This window comes from Dicentrarchus labrax, unplaced genomic scaffold (genome assembly GCF_905237075.1).
Source record: "Dicentrarchus labrax unplaced genomic scaffold, dlabrax2021, whole genome shotgun sequence".
NCBI classification, from domain to species: domain Eukaryota; kingdom Metazoa; phylum Chordata; class Actinopteri; family Moronidae; genus Dicentrarchus; species Dicentrarchus labrax.
In genome coordinates, this window is record NW_026136773.1 from 74,514 (window position 1) to 91,418 (window position 16,905).

Below are 16,905 nucleotides of genomic sequence, written 5' to 3' on the forward strand. Positions count from 1 at the left end.
ACGTCCTCTATCCAGTGTGTGTTTGTCTGTTCTGGGCTACTGTAGAAACATGGCGGTTCAACATGGCGGACCCCGCCAGCAGAGGACCCGCTCCCTACGTAGATAAAAACGTCTCATTCTACAAACACACAGCTGATTATAAACGAATGAAAACATAGCTATGGATATTATATTCCAGTGATGTTTCACACAGGAGCGTAAAATTAGCTAATGTTAGCAAAACACTAGCTAACTAGCGAGCTAATCTACATTAAATGTTAGCGAGTTAGTTGTGGTGGACATGTGGGGTGTTTATAAGATCTGACTGTGCCCCTGTAGCTAGTTAGCTTGTGCATTGCTAACATTAGATGTGGTTGTCTTTTCAACATAGATTAGCTTAGCATATAGCATATCTACGTACAGGAAGGCAATTTGTTTTCCCAGGGTGGCGAAGTCCTGACCCGCCTTACTCTGGCTCTGATTGGCTCGTACTTGTTCAGGCATGAGGAGTGACAGTAAGGTGGGTCCTGACTTCACCATCCTGGGGAAAAGAATATCTGTGATTGGAGCTCTGAGAAAAAAGGGGCGGGACTTAAGAAATGTCTGTTGTGTTTTTAATTTCTCCATGGCTACAGCAGCTGAGGCTCATGGGTATTGTAGTATCTAGAGATGGTGAGTCACACTGAGCTCATTATAGATTCTGTAACCTTCTTAATGAATGTTATTGATTACATTGATTAGCTGCTGTACTTCTTGGTTGTGTTCATGTTATTCTGTCCACACTGTATCCATGTGACATAATGATGTTGTGTATTTTAAACATGGAGACAGTGAGTCACTTCCTGAAAGATGATCCTTTCACAATAAAATACTGTGTGCAACATGGACCTCCTCCCTCACCCTCAGCAAACACAGCGATACCCAACAGCTGCTCCCAGCATTATTACATCATTATTACATCATTATTACATCACTCGACTAATTCACCCATCATTATAACAACAATTATTAATCACTGCCTCTTATAGGAATATTACGTTATATTAAAACACATTCTGTCTGTCTGTCTCTCTGTTTGTCTGTCTGTCTGTCTGTCTCTCTGTTTGTCTGTCTGTCTGTCTCTCTGTCCAGAGATTCAGAATAAATTATAATAACTTTATTGATCCTCTGAATTTTACTTCAGCGCAGACATCAGGACGACATTTTAAGGTGTTTTACATTACAAATATCAGCATGTTAGCATTGTCACTGTGTATATAAAGGCAGACGCCCCCTGGTGGCTGACTGCAGTATAGACTCTCTCTCTCTCTATCTCCCCCTGGTGGCTGACTGCAGTATAGACTCTCTCTCTCTCTCTCTCCCCCTGGTGGCTGACTGCAGTATAGACTCTCTCTCTATCTCCCCCTGGTGGCTGACTGCAGTATAGACTCTCTCTCTCTATCTCCCCCTGGTGGCTGACTGCAGTATAGACTCTCTCTCTATCTCCCCCTGGTGGCTGACTGCAGTATAGACTCTCTCTCTCTCTTGGCTCCCCTGGTGGCTGACTGCAGTATAGACTCTCTCTCTATCTCCCCCTGGTGGCTGACTGCAGTATAGACTCTCTCTCTCTCTATCTCCCCCTGGTGGCTGACTGCAGTATAGACTCTCTCTCTCTATTTCCCCCTGGTGGCTGACTGCAGTATAGACTCTCTCTCTATTTCCCCCTGGTGGCTGACTGCAGTACAGGTTGGGGTGTCTGATGTAAGACTGAATGAAGGCTTGAGACTCGCAGTGTGAACAGACTTTATTTATTAGAGGAAGGTGGTTCTTCCACATGCTGGCCGACTATGTGGGTCAGAATGCGGAGGCAGACCTGGACCCCTCTGCTCGTCTGAATGGATGGGGGGCGGTGGTGTGAGACGTGGGTCTGGACAGGATCTCGTTCTTCTTCTGGTTGTACAGCTCCTCCAGGATCAGACCCTGCTGACGCTCCCTCTCAGCCTGAGCTCGCTGCTCGCACTGGAGCTGCTGCTGCTGCCTCATCTGAGCCCTCAGGTCGGCCTGGTACGCCTCACGGGTCTGCTTCTGACTGCAGGACCAACACAGACCAGATCAGGACCAACACAGACCAGATCAGGACCAACACAGACCAGATCAGGACCAACACAGACCAGTTCAGGACCAACAGACCAGATCAGGACAGGACGTACCGTCTCTTCTCCTCTTCCTCCGTCAGCTTCATCTCTTCCGTCCGTCTGTTCAACTCGTCTCTCTCTGCAAACAGCGCCTCCTGTTTCTGCTTGTTCTTGTCCACTGTAACACACACACACACACACACACACACACACACACACACACCGTAAAGGTTATCAACTGATCACTGTAGCTTTGATCACACAGACTGAAGGAAACAGTGTACTGATAAGTGATGTGATCAGGCTGTGATACACACACACACACACACACACACACACACACACACACACACACACACACACTATAAGAGTACATTACGTTTGAGTTGGATCTGCAGACTGCGAGCTTCCATCACTTCCTTCATCAGTCTGTTTCTGGCGTCTCTCTGCAGTCGACTCTGCTCCTCTCTTTTACTCCACACCTCCTTCAGCTTCTCCTCCACCAGCTGCTCTGTCTCCTCCTCCTCCCTCCTCTGCTTCTGCAGCTCCTCAGACAAATACTGCCGGTACCTCCACTGCTCCTCACGCAGCTCGGCCTGAACACACACAATAATAACACAGATACAGGATGTATATTAATATTACCAGAGAGTCAGTTTAGTATCACTGTACACAGACAGACAGGCAGGCAGACAGGCACACAGACAGGCAGGCAGACAGGCAGGCAGACAGACAGGCAGGCAGACAGGCAGACAGGCAGACAGACAGACAGACAGGAGGATGGATAAATGGAACCACTTCCTGTGTGATATGTGAGCTCTTTACATTAAACTGCTCAGGATCCTCTCAGGTGAGCTCCAGGTGTGTTTACCTTCCTCTGAGCAGCTTCCTGTTTCTCATCAGTTTCCTGTTGGAGCAGCTGCTGCAGGATGTTCACGTCCAGCTGCAGCTCGTCCTGCTGCTCTCGGGCCAGACGCTTCATCTTCCTCCGGAGACCCTGATCCAGCTGCCGCCGTCTGGTCCGCTGGCCCTGGAGCTTCTGCTGCTGCTCGCGCTGCAGCTGCAGACGCTGCATCTCCTGCTGCTGCAGCTGCAGCGCCGAGTCCAACAGAGGGCGAGAACAACGTCAGCACCTCAATCCTACAGCTGAGTCACAGTCAGATAATTTTTTATATATATATATATATATATCATTAGTGTTTAATCAGCTGATAGTAACAGTCATTGTGTGTTTGTTAGAATGAGACGTTACAGGGACCACCATGTTCTACGGTAGCCCAGAAGGGACAAACCATAGAGACTTTAACAGCCACTGTAGTTTCCAATTCAGGCGTTCGGCTGGTTTCACTGTACAATAATCGTAGATAAAATATTGACCAGTGGATTAAGTGACATCTAGTGGTGAAGTTGCAGATTGCAACCAATAAGACTACGGTGGCTGTTACAGTCTCCAGTGTTTGGTTTGTCCCTACTGGGCTACCATAGAAACATGGCAGACTCATTCTAACAAACAAACAATGATTCTTATTATCAGCTGATTAAAACATTCTGATGATGTATTTCTGTATTCAAAACACGTCTAATGTAAAATAACTAGTGCTGTCAAACGATTAAAATATTTAATCGCGATTAATCGCATTAATGTCATAGTTCGCTGTTATCGCAATTAATCGCACATTTTTATCTATTCTAAATGTCCCTTGATTTCTTTTTGTCCCATTATTTATTCTCATTTTAATGCTCTTATCAACATGGAAAAGTGGATCGGCTTGCTTTGTGCAAAATTTAGTGTTGTTTTTGGCGGCCTGTTTTAATTTTAGTTTTAGTCTAATCCTTATGTCAAACTGTCATTTTAGTTTTTATTAGTTTTAGTCACGTTTATACTCTTTTTAGCCTAGTCAAGTTTCAGTCGACTAAAAGTCTGAGCATTTTAGTCTAATTTTAGTCAGAATTATCCATGACTATTTTCGTCTAGTTTAGTCGACGTAAATTGTATATTTAACCCAGTTAATATAGTAGTAGTAAAGTAAGATTTGAATTTACAACATATTTATTTTACCTACCAAACATGTAAGAAGTACACACACATACATTTAAATAGAATAAATAAATAAAATAGCTTCAAATGACAATGCTAGAAAAAATTGACATTACATTCAAGTTTAACTTTAAGAGAAACAAGGTGCTTGAATGCTCGCAAATAAAATGTGTCTGTGACTAACGTTAACCCACCGCAGCTGCATCTTCTAGTGGTGCTATCCATTTGTCTCGTAAATCCCCCGGCCGAGTTGGAAAGTGTAAATCTTGCAGCTATCTCGCGACATTTCACCGAGACATGGTGATAATTTCAGCCGTCCCACTCGGGGCTCCTCACTGTACACCGAGCTAAACGAGGGTGAACGTACGACTCGCAAAACAAAGATGGCTGCGCCCATATTAATATGTATTTTCTTTGTTTTTGTGCTACGTTGGTCGTTTTAATGTCGATTTTAAATGCTCTTACACACTTGTTTACATTGCTGCTTTAGTCCGGTCACCAATTTATGCATTGCACGGTGTTGCTGTAAGTTCAATACAATGTAAAGTTTTGTTTTCAAGCTGGTTTGCTAAATAGGCTAATGTAGCTAACAATAACACTAGCCTGCCCCTGGAGGCCCCTGGAGGCCCCTGGTGGCCCCTGGTGGCCCCTGGAGGCCCCTGGAGGCTCCTGGGGGCCCCTGGTGGCCCATGGTGGCCCCTGGTTGCCCCTGGAGGCCCCTGGTGGCTCGAGACAAACGCCACAGCACTTGTTGAAATTGAAATAGGCGAAAATGGCAAAATATTATTGAACTGTAAGACTTGCAATAACAGAATTACTTGAAATGTTTGTGTTTCTGTAGAAAAACATTATTATTATTTCACATTGAGCTTGTTTAGAAGATCCACAATCAATAACAACACAGCTGCTGCACTGGTGGCGTCCATGTTCTTTCCGACTCGTAATGCCCAAATAAACTGGAACGCTATAAGTGGTACAAGCCAGGCAATTACGTCACGTTCTCGCGTCAGAGCAACTCTGGCGGGGGATTTACGAGACAAATGGATAGCACCATAAATAATGCCGCAAGTGGGGATTGAGGAAGTGACGTCGCCTGCATCTGCGCAGTGCGCTGATGCAGCCCTGAGACTCAGGAAACAGAAATATTTCAAAATAATAATAATAGCGAGACGAAATAACATTATAACATTTCGTCTCGTCTCGTTTTGGTCAACGAAAATTAAGAGATATTTTAGCAGTTTTTATTTTGCAAACCACATTTAGTCACGTTTTTATTCGTCAACAATATTGCATTATATATTTGATTATAGTTTTCGTCACATGACCACCATTTAAGTTGCGTCTTGTCACGTGATAAAGGTTCGTTAACGGCGAAATTTAGTCATAATTTTCGTTGACAAAAGCAACACTAGTGCAAACGTTGTTGTTTTTTTGTTTTTTTATTGAAAAATCATCCATTGTCGCCTGGCTTTAGACTGGGAGGGTGTTTATTTTTGACAAACACACAGAGCACTTTGATCTTGTCAATGGAACCATTGGCAACTTTTTAAAAGTAAACTTTCCCTTTTCCTTTTTTTCATTCAGAATATTATTGCATCCATTTGGCTGTCTTAAAAAAATTGACGTCACTACTCTTAAACAGTGTGTGGGCGTGCCTGTGTTTTGTTTCCGGTTCCTGGTGTAGCTGATCCAGTTGGTGTTGTAGTTTTTTAACGTTATAGGTTGTTGCAATAGCGTGAAAAAAATACAAAGTGTGCTAGGCCAAAAAAAAGTTAAAAAATTGACGCCGTTAAAATTTTTAATAAATTTAACTGACGGCACTAAAAATAACATAACATTAATTACTGCTTATTTAAAGAACATTTCCTGTTTTTCACATAAAAATATTAAACTACATTTACAAACGACTTAAACTAATTAATAGTGTTAATCACTGTAATTTTACATTTGTGTTTTTATCAGTGTATCCTGCTAACAGACTATGAGTGTATTAGTGTATTAGTATATAAGTGTATTAGTATATTAGTATATTAGTGTATTAGTGTATTAGTATATTAGTATATTAGTATATTAGTATATAAGTGTATTAGTATATTAGTATATTAGTGTATTAGTATATTAGTATATAAGTATATTAGTATATTAGTGTATTAGTGTATTAGTATATTAGTATATAAGTGTATTAGTATATTAGTATATAAGTGTATTAGTATATTAGTGTATTAGTGTATTAGTATATTAGTATATAAGTGTATTAGTATATTAGTATATTAGTATATTAGTGTATTAGTATATTAAGTGTATTAGTATATTAGTATATAAGTATATTAGTATATTAGTATATAAGTATATTAGTATATTAGTATATTAGTGTATTAGTATATAAGTATATTAGTATATTAGTATATTAGTATATTAGTGTATTAGTATATTAGTATATAAGTATATTAGTATATTAGTGTATTAGTGTATTAGTATATTAGTATATAAGTGTATTAGTATATTAGTATATAAGTGTATTAGTATATTAGTGTATTAGTGTATTAGTATATTAGTATATAAGTGTATTAGTATATTAGTATATAAGTATATTAGTATATTAGTATATTAGTGTATTAGTATATTAGTACATTAGTATTAGTAGCCTATATAAGCGTATTAAGTGTATCAATATTAATACATTAGTGCTAACAGACCATGAGTGTGGCCTCCTCCTGTCTCAGCTGTCTCTGCTGCTGTCTCTGCTGATCCGCTGTGTCTATCTGAGTCCTGATGAAGTCCAGCTGCTGTCTGTCGCTCTGCTGCTTCCTCTGCACTCTCTCTTGCTCTCGCTGTTCCTTGGCCCGTCGGTCGGCCTCCCACAGTTGGTCGAAGGTCTCGTCCTCCCGCCGTTGCAGCTGCAGCTGCTCCTGCCGGTCGCTCACCTGAGCGGCTCGCTCGGCGCACACCTGCTGCTCCCGGCGGCGCATCTGGACGGTCCGCAGCTCCTCACACTGCTCCCTGAAACACCGCCACACTGAGCACACACACACACACACACCTGCAGCACCCAGGCTCTTATTGTGAAAGGCTGCAGGAAGTGTGTTCACCTGAAGAGCTGCTCCAGTCTGTCTGACACCAGCTGCTGCCTGTCTCTCTCTCTCCGCTCTCTCAGGGCTTTAGCTCGCTCTCTCATCTTCGCCTGTCTCTCCACCGACGTCTCCGTCCTCTCCTCCATCTCCTGCAGGAGCTGCTGCTCCTCCTCCTCCAGCAGCACCTGCAGCCTGGAGACAGGCAGAGAGACAGACAGGTAGGGATAGACAGGTAGAAACAGACAGGTAGGGATAGACAGGTAGGGATAGACAAGTACAGATAGACAGGTAGGGATAGACTGGTAGAGATAGACAGGTAGAGACAGACAGGTAGAGACAGACAGGAGGAGACAGACACGTAGAGACAGGCAGGTAGGCATAGACAGTTGGAGACAGACAGGTAGGGATAGACAAGTACAGATAGACAGGTAGGGATAGACTGGTAGAGACAGACAGGTAGAGATAGACAGGTAGAGACAGACAGGTAGAGAAGGGGAGACAGACACGTAGAGACAGGCAGGTAGGCATAGACAGTTGGAGACAGACAGGTAGGGATAGACAAGTACAGATAGACAGGTAGGGATAGACTGGTAGAGACAGACAGGTAGAGATAGACAGGTAGAGACAGACAGGTAGAGACAGACAGGAGGAGACAGACACGTAGAGACAGGCAGGTAGGCATAGACAGTTGGAGACAGACAGGAAGGGATAGACAGGTAGAGATAGACAGTTGGAGACAGACAGGTAGAGATAGACAGGTACGAACAGACAGGTAGAGACAGACAGCTGGGACCAACCTGTCTCTCCTCTCCTGGATGTGCACTTCCTGTTGGTCCAGAGCGTCTCGGACTCGTCTGTCGATGGTTCCTCTCAGGTAACGACCGTCTGAACTCTTCAGCCACGAGTTCTTGATGTCCCAGGTCTGCTGGTACCGGGTGAACTCCAGGACCCGGTCTCGGGCCGCGTCCTGTTTCTGTCTCTCCAGGATCAGGTGGTCCGCCGGCCTGGAGGACTGGAGCTTTGCTCTCTGTTGGACCCAGAAAGGACACAAGCACATGTCCTTCATTCAGCTGAAACAACCTAAGCTAAAGTTAGCAGCAGCTCCCAGGATCCCGTGCTACCCCCTGGTGGCAGGAACTAAACACTTGTGTGTGTGTGTGTGTGTGTGTGTGTGTGTGACTGTGTGCCATCTAGTGGTGAAGTTGCTTACTGCAACTCCCTCGCTTCACCCTCTTGTTCCAAACTACGGGGTTTAACAACGTATTTGGTTTGTCTGCTCTGGGCTCCTGTAGAAACATGGCAGACTCTGTAGAGCTCAATCAGCTGATTAAAGTCTTAATGTCCAAATATCATTTAAATATCATTTAAATATCATTTAAATATTATTATTATATTTTTTATATTATATTTTTTACTATAAAAATTAAAGTCATTGAGCAAACTTCAATTTCATTTACGTTAATCCTCAGTTTATGTACATTCAGTTTATTTTACCATGATACTTTAATAAATAAGACTGTAATTGATTGATTGATTGATTGATTGATTATTTCATGTAACGTACCGGAACCCTAACCCGAACGCTGATTTTGCCGGCGTCCTGACCCGAACGACTTCCGGCTTGATGCAGTTTCCGGTCTTTTTGCGCTACTTCCCGGCACACGATCGCCATCTAACGTAAGTCCCAGGAATTTCTACATTTTACAGAGTCTATATGTGGTTTTTCATAAATATACATCAACATTTACATGTATAATTATTATATGAAAGTTACTTTAATGAGGGGAAGCCGCGGGAAGGCTTAGATTGCGCTTGGGCGACGATCCAGTCAACTTTAAAAGTCCGTTTCTATTTTCACTTTACAGCTTAAATAAGCTCTCATATGGGTACATATCGTAGCTAGGTTTACACTGATTAGTCTAGCTAATGAAAATGTCGGATATTGTGTTTATACAGTCTGTGGTCGAGGTGGGCGGAGGCCAAGTTTTTTTTATTGAAATTAAAAAAAGTTACAGACGCGGGAAAGAAGAACAAAGGAACAGAGCAAGCGCAGCATTGTTTTTTTAAGCTGTGAAGTATCACAGTACACATGAAGATTTAATGCAAAAATAAGGTTCAAATTAGCTATTCAGATGTATTTTCTTGTTTATAAGCTAAAATAAATAAAGTATATTTTTTTATCATGATGTCATCATGTAATAATTGATATATTATTGGTGTGTGCGTGTGAGTAAGAGAGAGAGAGGGAGGGGTGTGAGAGATGTGTTGAAAGCCAGTAGAGGCTTTTATGATAGAAAATATTGGTTATATAGATACACCTCCTTATGTATAAAAACAGTAGTGTTGAAACTCAATTTTGCTCTTGTGTTTCTGTCTGAGAACAGAGACAACAGAGAGAGAGAAAGAGAGAGAAGAAGAGAGAGAGAAAGAGAAGACGAGTGAGTGAGAGAGAGAGAGAAGAGACAAGAGAGAAGAAGTGAGAAAGAGAAGACGAGTGAGAGAAAGAGAGAAGAGACAAGAGACAAGAGAGAAAGAGAAGACGAGTGAGAGAAAGAGACAAGAGACAAGAGAGAAAGAGAAGATGAGTGAGAGAAAGAGACAAGAGAGAAAGAGAAGACAAGTGAGAGAAAGAGGGAAGAGACAAGAGAAAGAGACAAGAGAGAAAGAGAAGACGAGTGAGAGAAAGAGACGAGAGACAAGAGAGAAAGAGAAGACGAGTGAGAGAAAGAGACAAGAGACGAGAGAAGTAGTGAGAGAAAGAAGAGACAAGAGAAAGAGACAAGAGAGAAAGAGAAGATGAGTGAGAGAAAGAGACAAGAGACAAGAAAGAAAGAGAAGACGAGTGAGAGAGAATACGAGAGAGAGAGACATAAGGTAGGCAAGGGGTGTGGGTGTGTGAGAGAGAGATTTGCTTTTATTCCTTTACAGGTGCATCAAGATGGTTAAAAACAATGCTTTGGTTTAAGGTAAGTATATTTGTGAGTAAGCATGTGATAAATTCATTTGTGCTTGTTGATGCAACATGAAATGAAATACCTATAAAAATGTTACTGTAATTTCTGAAATAATATGCCTCTTTTAGATGCCTAACATCAGACAGCTGCCCCAGAGGGAGAGGAAGACGAGGAAGTGGACCCCGGAGGCCATGGGAGAGGCCATCCAGGAGGTGAAAGCAGGCAGGCTGAGTCTGGGGCAGGCAGCCAAACAGTTTGGGGTCCCAAAAACGAGCCTGAGTGACCGAGTCAGTGGAAGGGTGGCCTCTGACTGTGTGCACGGTCAGAGGCCACTTCTCACCCCTGCAGATGAAGATTCCCTGGTGGAGTACTGCCTTTACTCTGCCAGTCATGGGTTTCCACTGACAAAGCCTCAGGTTCAGTCTTTTGCGACAGCAAATTATAATCAGCGCTGTCCAGAAGAGAGAAGGGGGAAGTTGGGCCGGACGTGGTGGCTCAACTTCCGCAGGAGGCAAGGCCAGCGCTTCACTTCTCGGACCCCAGACAATATTGACCGTGGGAGGGCATCCTGTGCCAAGAGGGGGCCGATTGAAGAATACTTCAGGCTCCTCACTACCACCATGGAGGAGCACGGGTTGAGGGAGAAACCCCGTCAAGTCTATAACTGCGATGAGACGGGGTTTCAGCTGGACTCGTCGAGACGAAAGGTCCTCGTGCCCCGGGGGACAAAACATGCTTACAGGCAGGCCCAGGGGACCAGGGACCACGTCACCGTCCTGGCCTGCCTCAACGCGGCTGGGGAGGATATCCCCCCTTTCATAATTTACAAGGGGGGATATCCCGGGGGGCCCTATAACAAGGAGGGGGTCCCCGACGCCCTCTACAGGAAGTCACCGGCCGGGTACATGGACAGTGAGCTGTTCAGGAAGTGGTTTGTCGGGCATTTCCTGAAGTTCGCCGCGCAGGAGCGCCCGCTGCTGCTTGTTTTTGATGGGCACAAATCCCACCTGGATCCAGAGCTGGTCCAGGTGGCACAGAGGGAGGAGGTCATTCTCCTGCGCCTTCCACCACACACATCTCACATCCTGCAGCCTCTGGATATGAGTTTCTTTGGACCCTTGAAGGCAGATTTCTCTGGAATTACAGGAGATCTGTCGGTAATGAGCCACTCCTTCTTGGTTTCCAAGAAGGAGTTTTCAAGGGTCCTTAGGGACTCATATCAGAGGGTGAAGGATCGGGGAGTGGTGGTGGCTGGGTTCAGGAAGTGTGGCCTCTACCCTCTGGACCCGGAAGCCATTGATTGGTCACGGGTCATGCCATCCGGACCGCGGCGTGGGACCTCCTCGCCACCTCTGCCAACCCCATCAGCATCTTCCTGGGCCATGCCTGATGTTACCCCCCCATCCCAACACCCCCCCACACACCAGAGTCCACCCCCAGTCCCTAGTTCACCCCCTGTCCCTAGTTCACCCCCTGTCCCTTGTCCACCCAATCCCTACTCTACCCATCCCCTGGTAACATCAGGCAGGATCTCAGTAGACCTGGCCCACCTCCTGCCCGAGGTGCGTTATAATACCACCAAGGGCAGGAGGAATACCACCAAGGCCAGGATACTGACGGCTCAGGAGATGTCTGATGCCATCGAGGAGGCGGAGGACCGTGCTGCAAGGCGGGAGGCCCAAGCTCTGGCCAGAGAGCAGCGGCGGGCCGAAAACAACGGCCCGACAGCCACTTCCTCTACCCTGCCTGGTGGCTCCCGTCCCAGCCGCAGAACAGCATCCCCCAGGGCTGCCTCGGCCTCCAGCGCCGGCCTTTCCATCGCCGGTCCCTCAACCCGCTCGGCCCCCTCTAGTTCCTCCCACGGTCACCAGCTGCCTGCCCCCAGCGGAACATCCCCACCTAGCCTGCCTGCACCTGGCTGGCTACTGGATGGTAAAGCACATGTTTTTTTTATTATTTCCTCTGCAATTTTAATACAGCTTTGGGAAATAATTTTGTTGTAATACTAAAATATGATTTTTCTTTTAGAGCCATCAACATCTGCCTTCGGCCTCCGAGGGTCCAGAATGTCTTCCTCTCCCTCCCAATGTAAATGCTTTATATCATTGATAAAAACAAGCAATGTCCTAAGATGCTGGTGATATTAGGGATGATGATGAGTAAACAACACGTCATCTTGTTTATACAGCCTGCAGACAGACAGCTGCGCCATTGTCCAGCTCCTCCCAGCCGTCTGCTGGACCCACGGCATCCACTGGTATTGTATTTAACATTAACAGTCTTTGTGTGCCATCCCATGATATTCAAAACATGTTCTTAAATATATTTTTTCTATGAGTAGGTCACACCAATGTGGAAGATCTGTGTGGCCAGTGCAGGGAACCTGACCCTCCGGGCGCCTGCTCGGAGGGATTGGTGCCGTGGGTCCAGTGCAACAAATGCGCCAAATGGTTTCACACCATTTGTGTCGGCTGGGAGGAGCTGGACAAAGATGAATTTTGGTGTTTTTGGTGCCTGAATTTGTTTGATAAGTTTGTTATTTGATTTGTTTTTAATTTGATTATCTGTTATCTATTTGTTTGTATATATTGTAAATATTGTATATATTGTAAATATTGCTGTTTCATTTTAGTAAAATATTTTTCATGTCATATCATTTGTCTTTTGATTAAATAATATAATTGTATGCATGAACATTTATTTGTTATATTATGCTACATACTAACTCTGCACTGAGTCTATTACAGGTAATTGTTATATGAGCATACAGCATATGTGTCTGTAATTGCTAAATTAAATGCATCAGCTTGTATTGTATTTTAAATGAGAAGTGTTTAACAAAATATCCAGTAGGTGGCGGTATAGCGGTATAACGTTAACTGCATAAATTAGAGTTGTTAAAGCATTGTATCTTATTTTGAAGGGGGAAAGTACGATCTCAGATGAGTTGATGTTAGATTGTCAGTCTCAGGAACAACTTAATAATATAATAACACCGGCAGTGTTCAATGTTTACAGTTAGATTGTCAGTCTCAGGAACAACTTAATAATATAATAACACCGGCACTGTTCAATGTTTACAGCGGGCGGACTCACGGCTAAATCACCGGTGTTAGCATCCTTTTACCGCCTCTAGTAAAGACCGAGCAAAAGTAAATGGTTAAAACGATACACGGTTAGAAAGGTAAGAAGTTCGTCTTTACTTTAGCACCTTAAAATCAACCGAAACCATTACATGATCATTTAACGTTAGTAGTTAAAGGGAATTCATATCGAATATTAGCATGAAAATCGTTCGGGTTAGGGTTCCGGTGTGTCGGTTTAACTGGTGGTTGAATTAACTGGTGATATTCCCGAGCATTGATGCAGATCTGTACACTAGAAATACTGACTGAATTGACTTCTTTTCATAATTTTAACCAACCAGAATGAAATCCTTAACACTGTAAACACTCCAGTTCTGATGTCTAATAAGATTAACGGAGGTACCTGGAGTTTAAATTCATTTTATTTGCGACGGCGATCTCCGGACGCTTGAAGAGAATGACACAGTAGGTGACTGTGTCGATGCCTGTTCCAAACACTGCAAATGTCAATAAATAATAAAAAAAAATGTTCTTTCTGTCGTTTTACGAATCCTTATTAATCTGATGTCAGGTCTATTTGAGAAGAGTTTATACTGTCACACAGTGTGTAAGGAAACATACAGTCTGCAGTATATGTTTAACGCAGTGTGGAGTCAGCTGTGGCAAAGCGTGATAGCCCAGATCAACTGGTGATAGCCTACAACATTTTACCATCGATCATGTCGCGTCTACACTTTTATCTCACCAATCACAATGATATTATATACATAACAGCACACTCTTTCATCCAAATTAGACAACTGTCAAATCTCATTTTGCAATAGGAAGAGAAATTGGATAATATTAAAACTTTAATCAGTAGAGGGTCTACAATATACAAATCCGATTCACATGGGATTTTGAATAAATGGGACAGAGATTATAAGATGTGATAGAATTGTGGTATTATACATTGAAACAGTCAGTATATGTTTAATACCATCTTGAAGTAGAGTTGTGACATGATATGACCAGATTAACTTGTGATACAACAGCTGTTTTCATTGATCTTATTTCCTTTTAAAGTCTACAGACTTTTATTTCACTAATCACAATGATATTCTGTACATGTCAGCAAACTCTTACTTACCATGATCACATGTGGGTACATTTGTTTTTCACCAGAGCTGGTATGTTGCTTAAGTAGCCTAAGGATTTGATTTTGGTGGGTTTAAATTATTGACAGTAACTCCAGTAATTCTAAAATGTGTGTGAAGCTATTGCTCAAACGATAACTCAGTTTAATCAGTTTTACATGCATTTAGGTCTTATTGTGCAGTATTTACCAATTTTATAATTATGACTTTATTTTCAAATCCAGAGTTGTGACGTGCAGCACATGTAGACTAAACTGAATTTTGTAGACTATTGGGATGAGTGAGTGAAACGTCTAGATTTTAATATTAAACTCGATGGACGGTAAATAGTGTAGCATGAATGAATGTGCACTCTGCCACAGCTACAAAGTTCTCCACACTGCTTGGAGCGTGAACTCGGACTGATAAATTTATAGGCTGGATATAATTACACACATTAAAAACAACTATGACACTAGACCGGTAACATGAGGATTTTGGACGTTTTATTGACGTTATCAGTGTTATGTCACATACATTGCCATTCCCTATAGTCCTCACTTGTTACTAGATTTTAGAACCTGCTGGTTCCTGAGGAATAAATATTCATTATAGAGACGTTTTTGTGAAGGTTTTTTTTTTTTCACAAGAGAAACTACGAGCATTGAGCTCATCGTCTCAACCAGTTCACTCAGGATAATATCACAGGTTAATCCAAACTCGAGTTACTCCGTTAATGTGGTTTTACAATAGTGTGAGGATGTGGTTGCCTTTACAAACAATTACATTTTGGTGTGTTTAAATTATTTAAAATAGTTAGTGTTTCTAAGATGTATTGTAAAGCCATTGTATGATTACTATATACGATATCCAAAGGAGTCTTTCTTCGATGTAACGTTATACTCGGGAAGGACTCAGAACTGAAACAACGGTAGCGATCAGCAGCTGTTAATGTCACCATGACAGTGAATAATAGTTCTGTAGTGAAGAGCAGACAACAACATTATTGTTCCAGTAAAGAGTTTCTATTGCAGAGTTTTAAAGTCACCAACAAATGAATGTTATAGAAGTAGTCAGAATCTTTATTTCCTGGTTCGGCAATAAGGGGTCCTAAAAAGCCACACCTACACACATCTGCCTCAGTATCACCAGTTAATTCAACTCCAGTTAAACCGACACACCTGTGCGTTAGCTGTTTGTTGTTGTTTACAGTGGAACTGCAGCTCGGTAACGGGCAGATCGTTTCAAACGGACACAAAGAATAAATATATGGATGTAAAATATGAGCCGAACCAATAAGAACATATGAACATATGAAGGATCTGCGGTTCCCTTCGACCCGCAGCGGTTAGAAAGAGTCTCCTCACGCACAAACTAAAGAAGTTGCGGGATCTTTAAGGGAGTCTGGTTGTTCTCACCACAGCGACTGAATGAGGCGTCGGTCCCGTGAACTCCCGACATCGTGTCCTCCGTTCACTCTGCAGCATTTTGATAGAAGTGGATGTTTGTGTCTGTTCCACCGACTGCTCCTCAAAACAACACAGCGACAGCAACAACGCCGGTTACCATAGTAACGGCAAACAAGAGGACGCCTCCTGCTGGCCGCCGGAGGCTGGAGAGAGTGAGACAGCTGTCTGTCTCTATGTGTGTGTCTGTCTTCTACCTGATGTGAAAGAATAATAATATTCATTCAATAAAACAGATCAAATACACACTGCTCATAGTTCATAACACGTATTATTATTATTATTATTATTATTACTATTATTATTATTATTATTACTATTATTATTATTATTACTATTATTATTATTATTATTATTATTATTATTATTATTATTATTATTATTATTATTACTATTATTATTATTCTTACTATTATTATTATTATTATTATTACTATTATTATTATTATTATTATTATTATTACTATTATTATTATTATTATTATTACTATTATTATTATTATTATTATTATTACTATTATTATTATTATTACTATTATTATTATTATTACTATTACTATTATTATTATTATTATTATTATTACTATTATTATTATTATTATTATTACTATTATTATTATTATTATTACTATTATTATTATTATTATTATTATTATTATTATTATTATTATTATTATTACTATTATTATTATTATTATTATTACTATTATTATTATTATTACTATTATTATTATTATTATTATTATTATTATTATTATTATTATTATTATTATTTATTATTATTTTATTTTTTTTTTTTTTTTCTATTATTATTACTATTATTATTATTATTATTATTATTACTATTATTATTATTATTATTATTATTACTATTATTATATTTTATTATTACTATTATTATTATTATTATTACTATTATTATTATTATTATTATTATTATTATTATTATTATTATTGTTATTATTATTAGTAAGTTTACTTTGTTGTTACAGTTGACTCCACTGTCCCCCACAAGAGCTGCAGATGTTCTTCCAACACAATGTGATTCTCGTCAAAGTGGATCAGATCCTCACGCTCCCCAT

General features: G+C 41.5%; 1 protein-coding gene across 1 annotated transcript; it reads right to left on the reverse strand.

Annotated features, from left to right (window-relative positions):
* Nucleotides 1–1,744: 1,744 nt before the first annotated feature.
* On the reverse strand, nucleotides 1,745–15,927 carry cfap53 (cilia and flagella associated protein 53). The gene is made up of 8 exons (XM_051393928.1): nucleotides 15,776–15,927; nucleotides 8,000–8,229; nucleotides 7,221–7,394; nucleotides 6,828–7,131; nucleotides 2,965–3,183; nucleotides 2,473–2,689; nucleotides 2,169–2,271; nucleotides 1,745–2,047 (listed from the first exon to the last, which is right to left on the reverse strand). Exons 1-8 carry the CDS (start codon nucleotides 15,842–15,844, stop codon nucleotides 1,813–1,815), a joined length of 1,551 nt encoding a protein of 516 aa, XP_051249888.1. The 5' UTR covers nucleotides 15,845–15,927; the 3' UTR covers nucleotides 1,745–1,812.
* Between the last annotated feature and the right edge of the window lie 978 nt (nucleotides 15,928–16,905).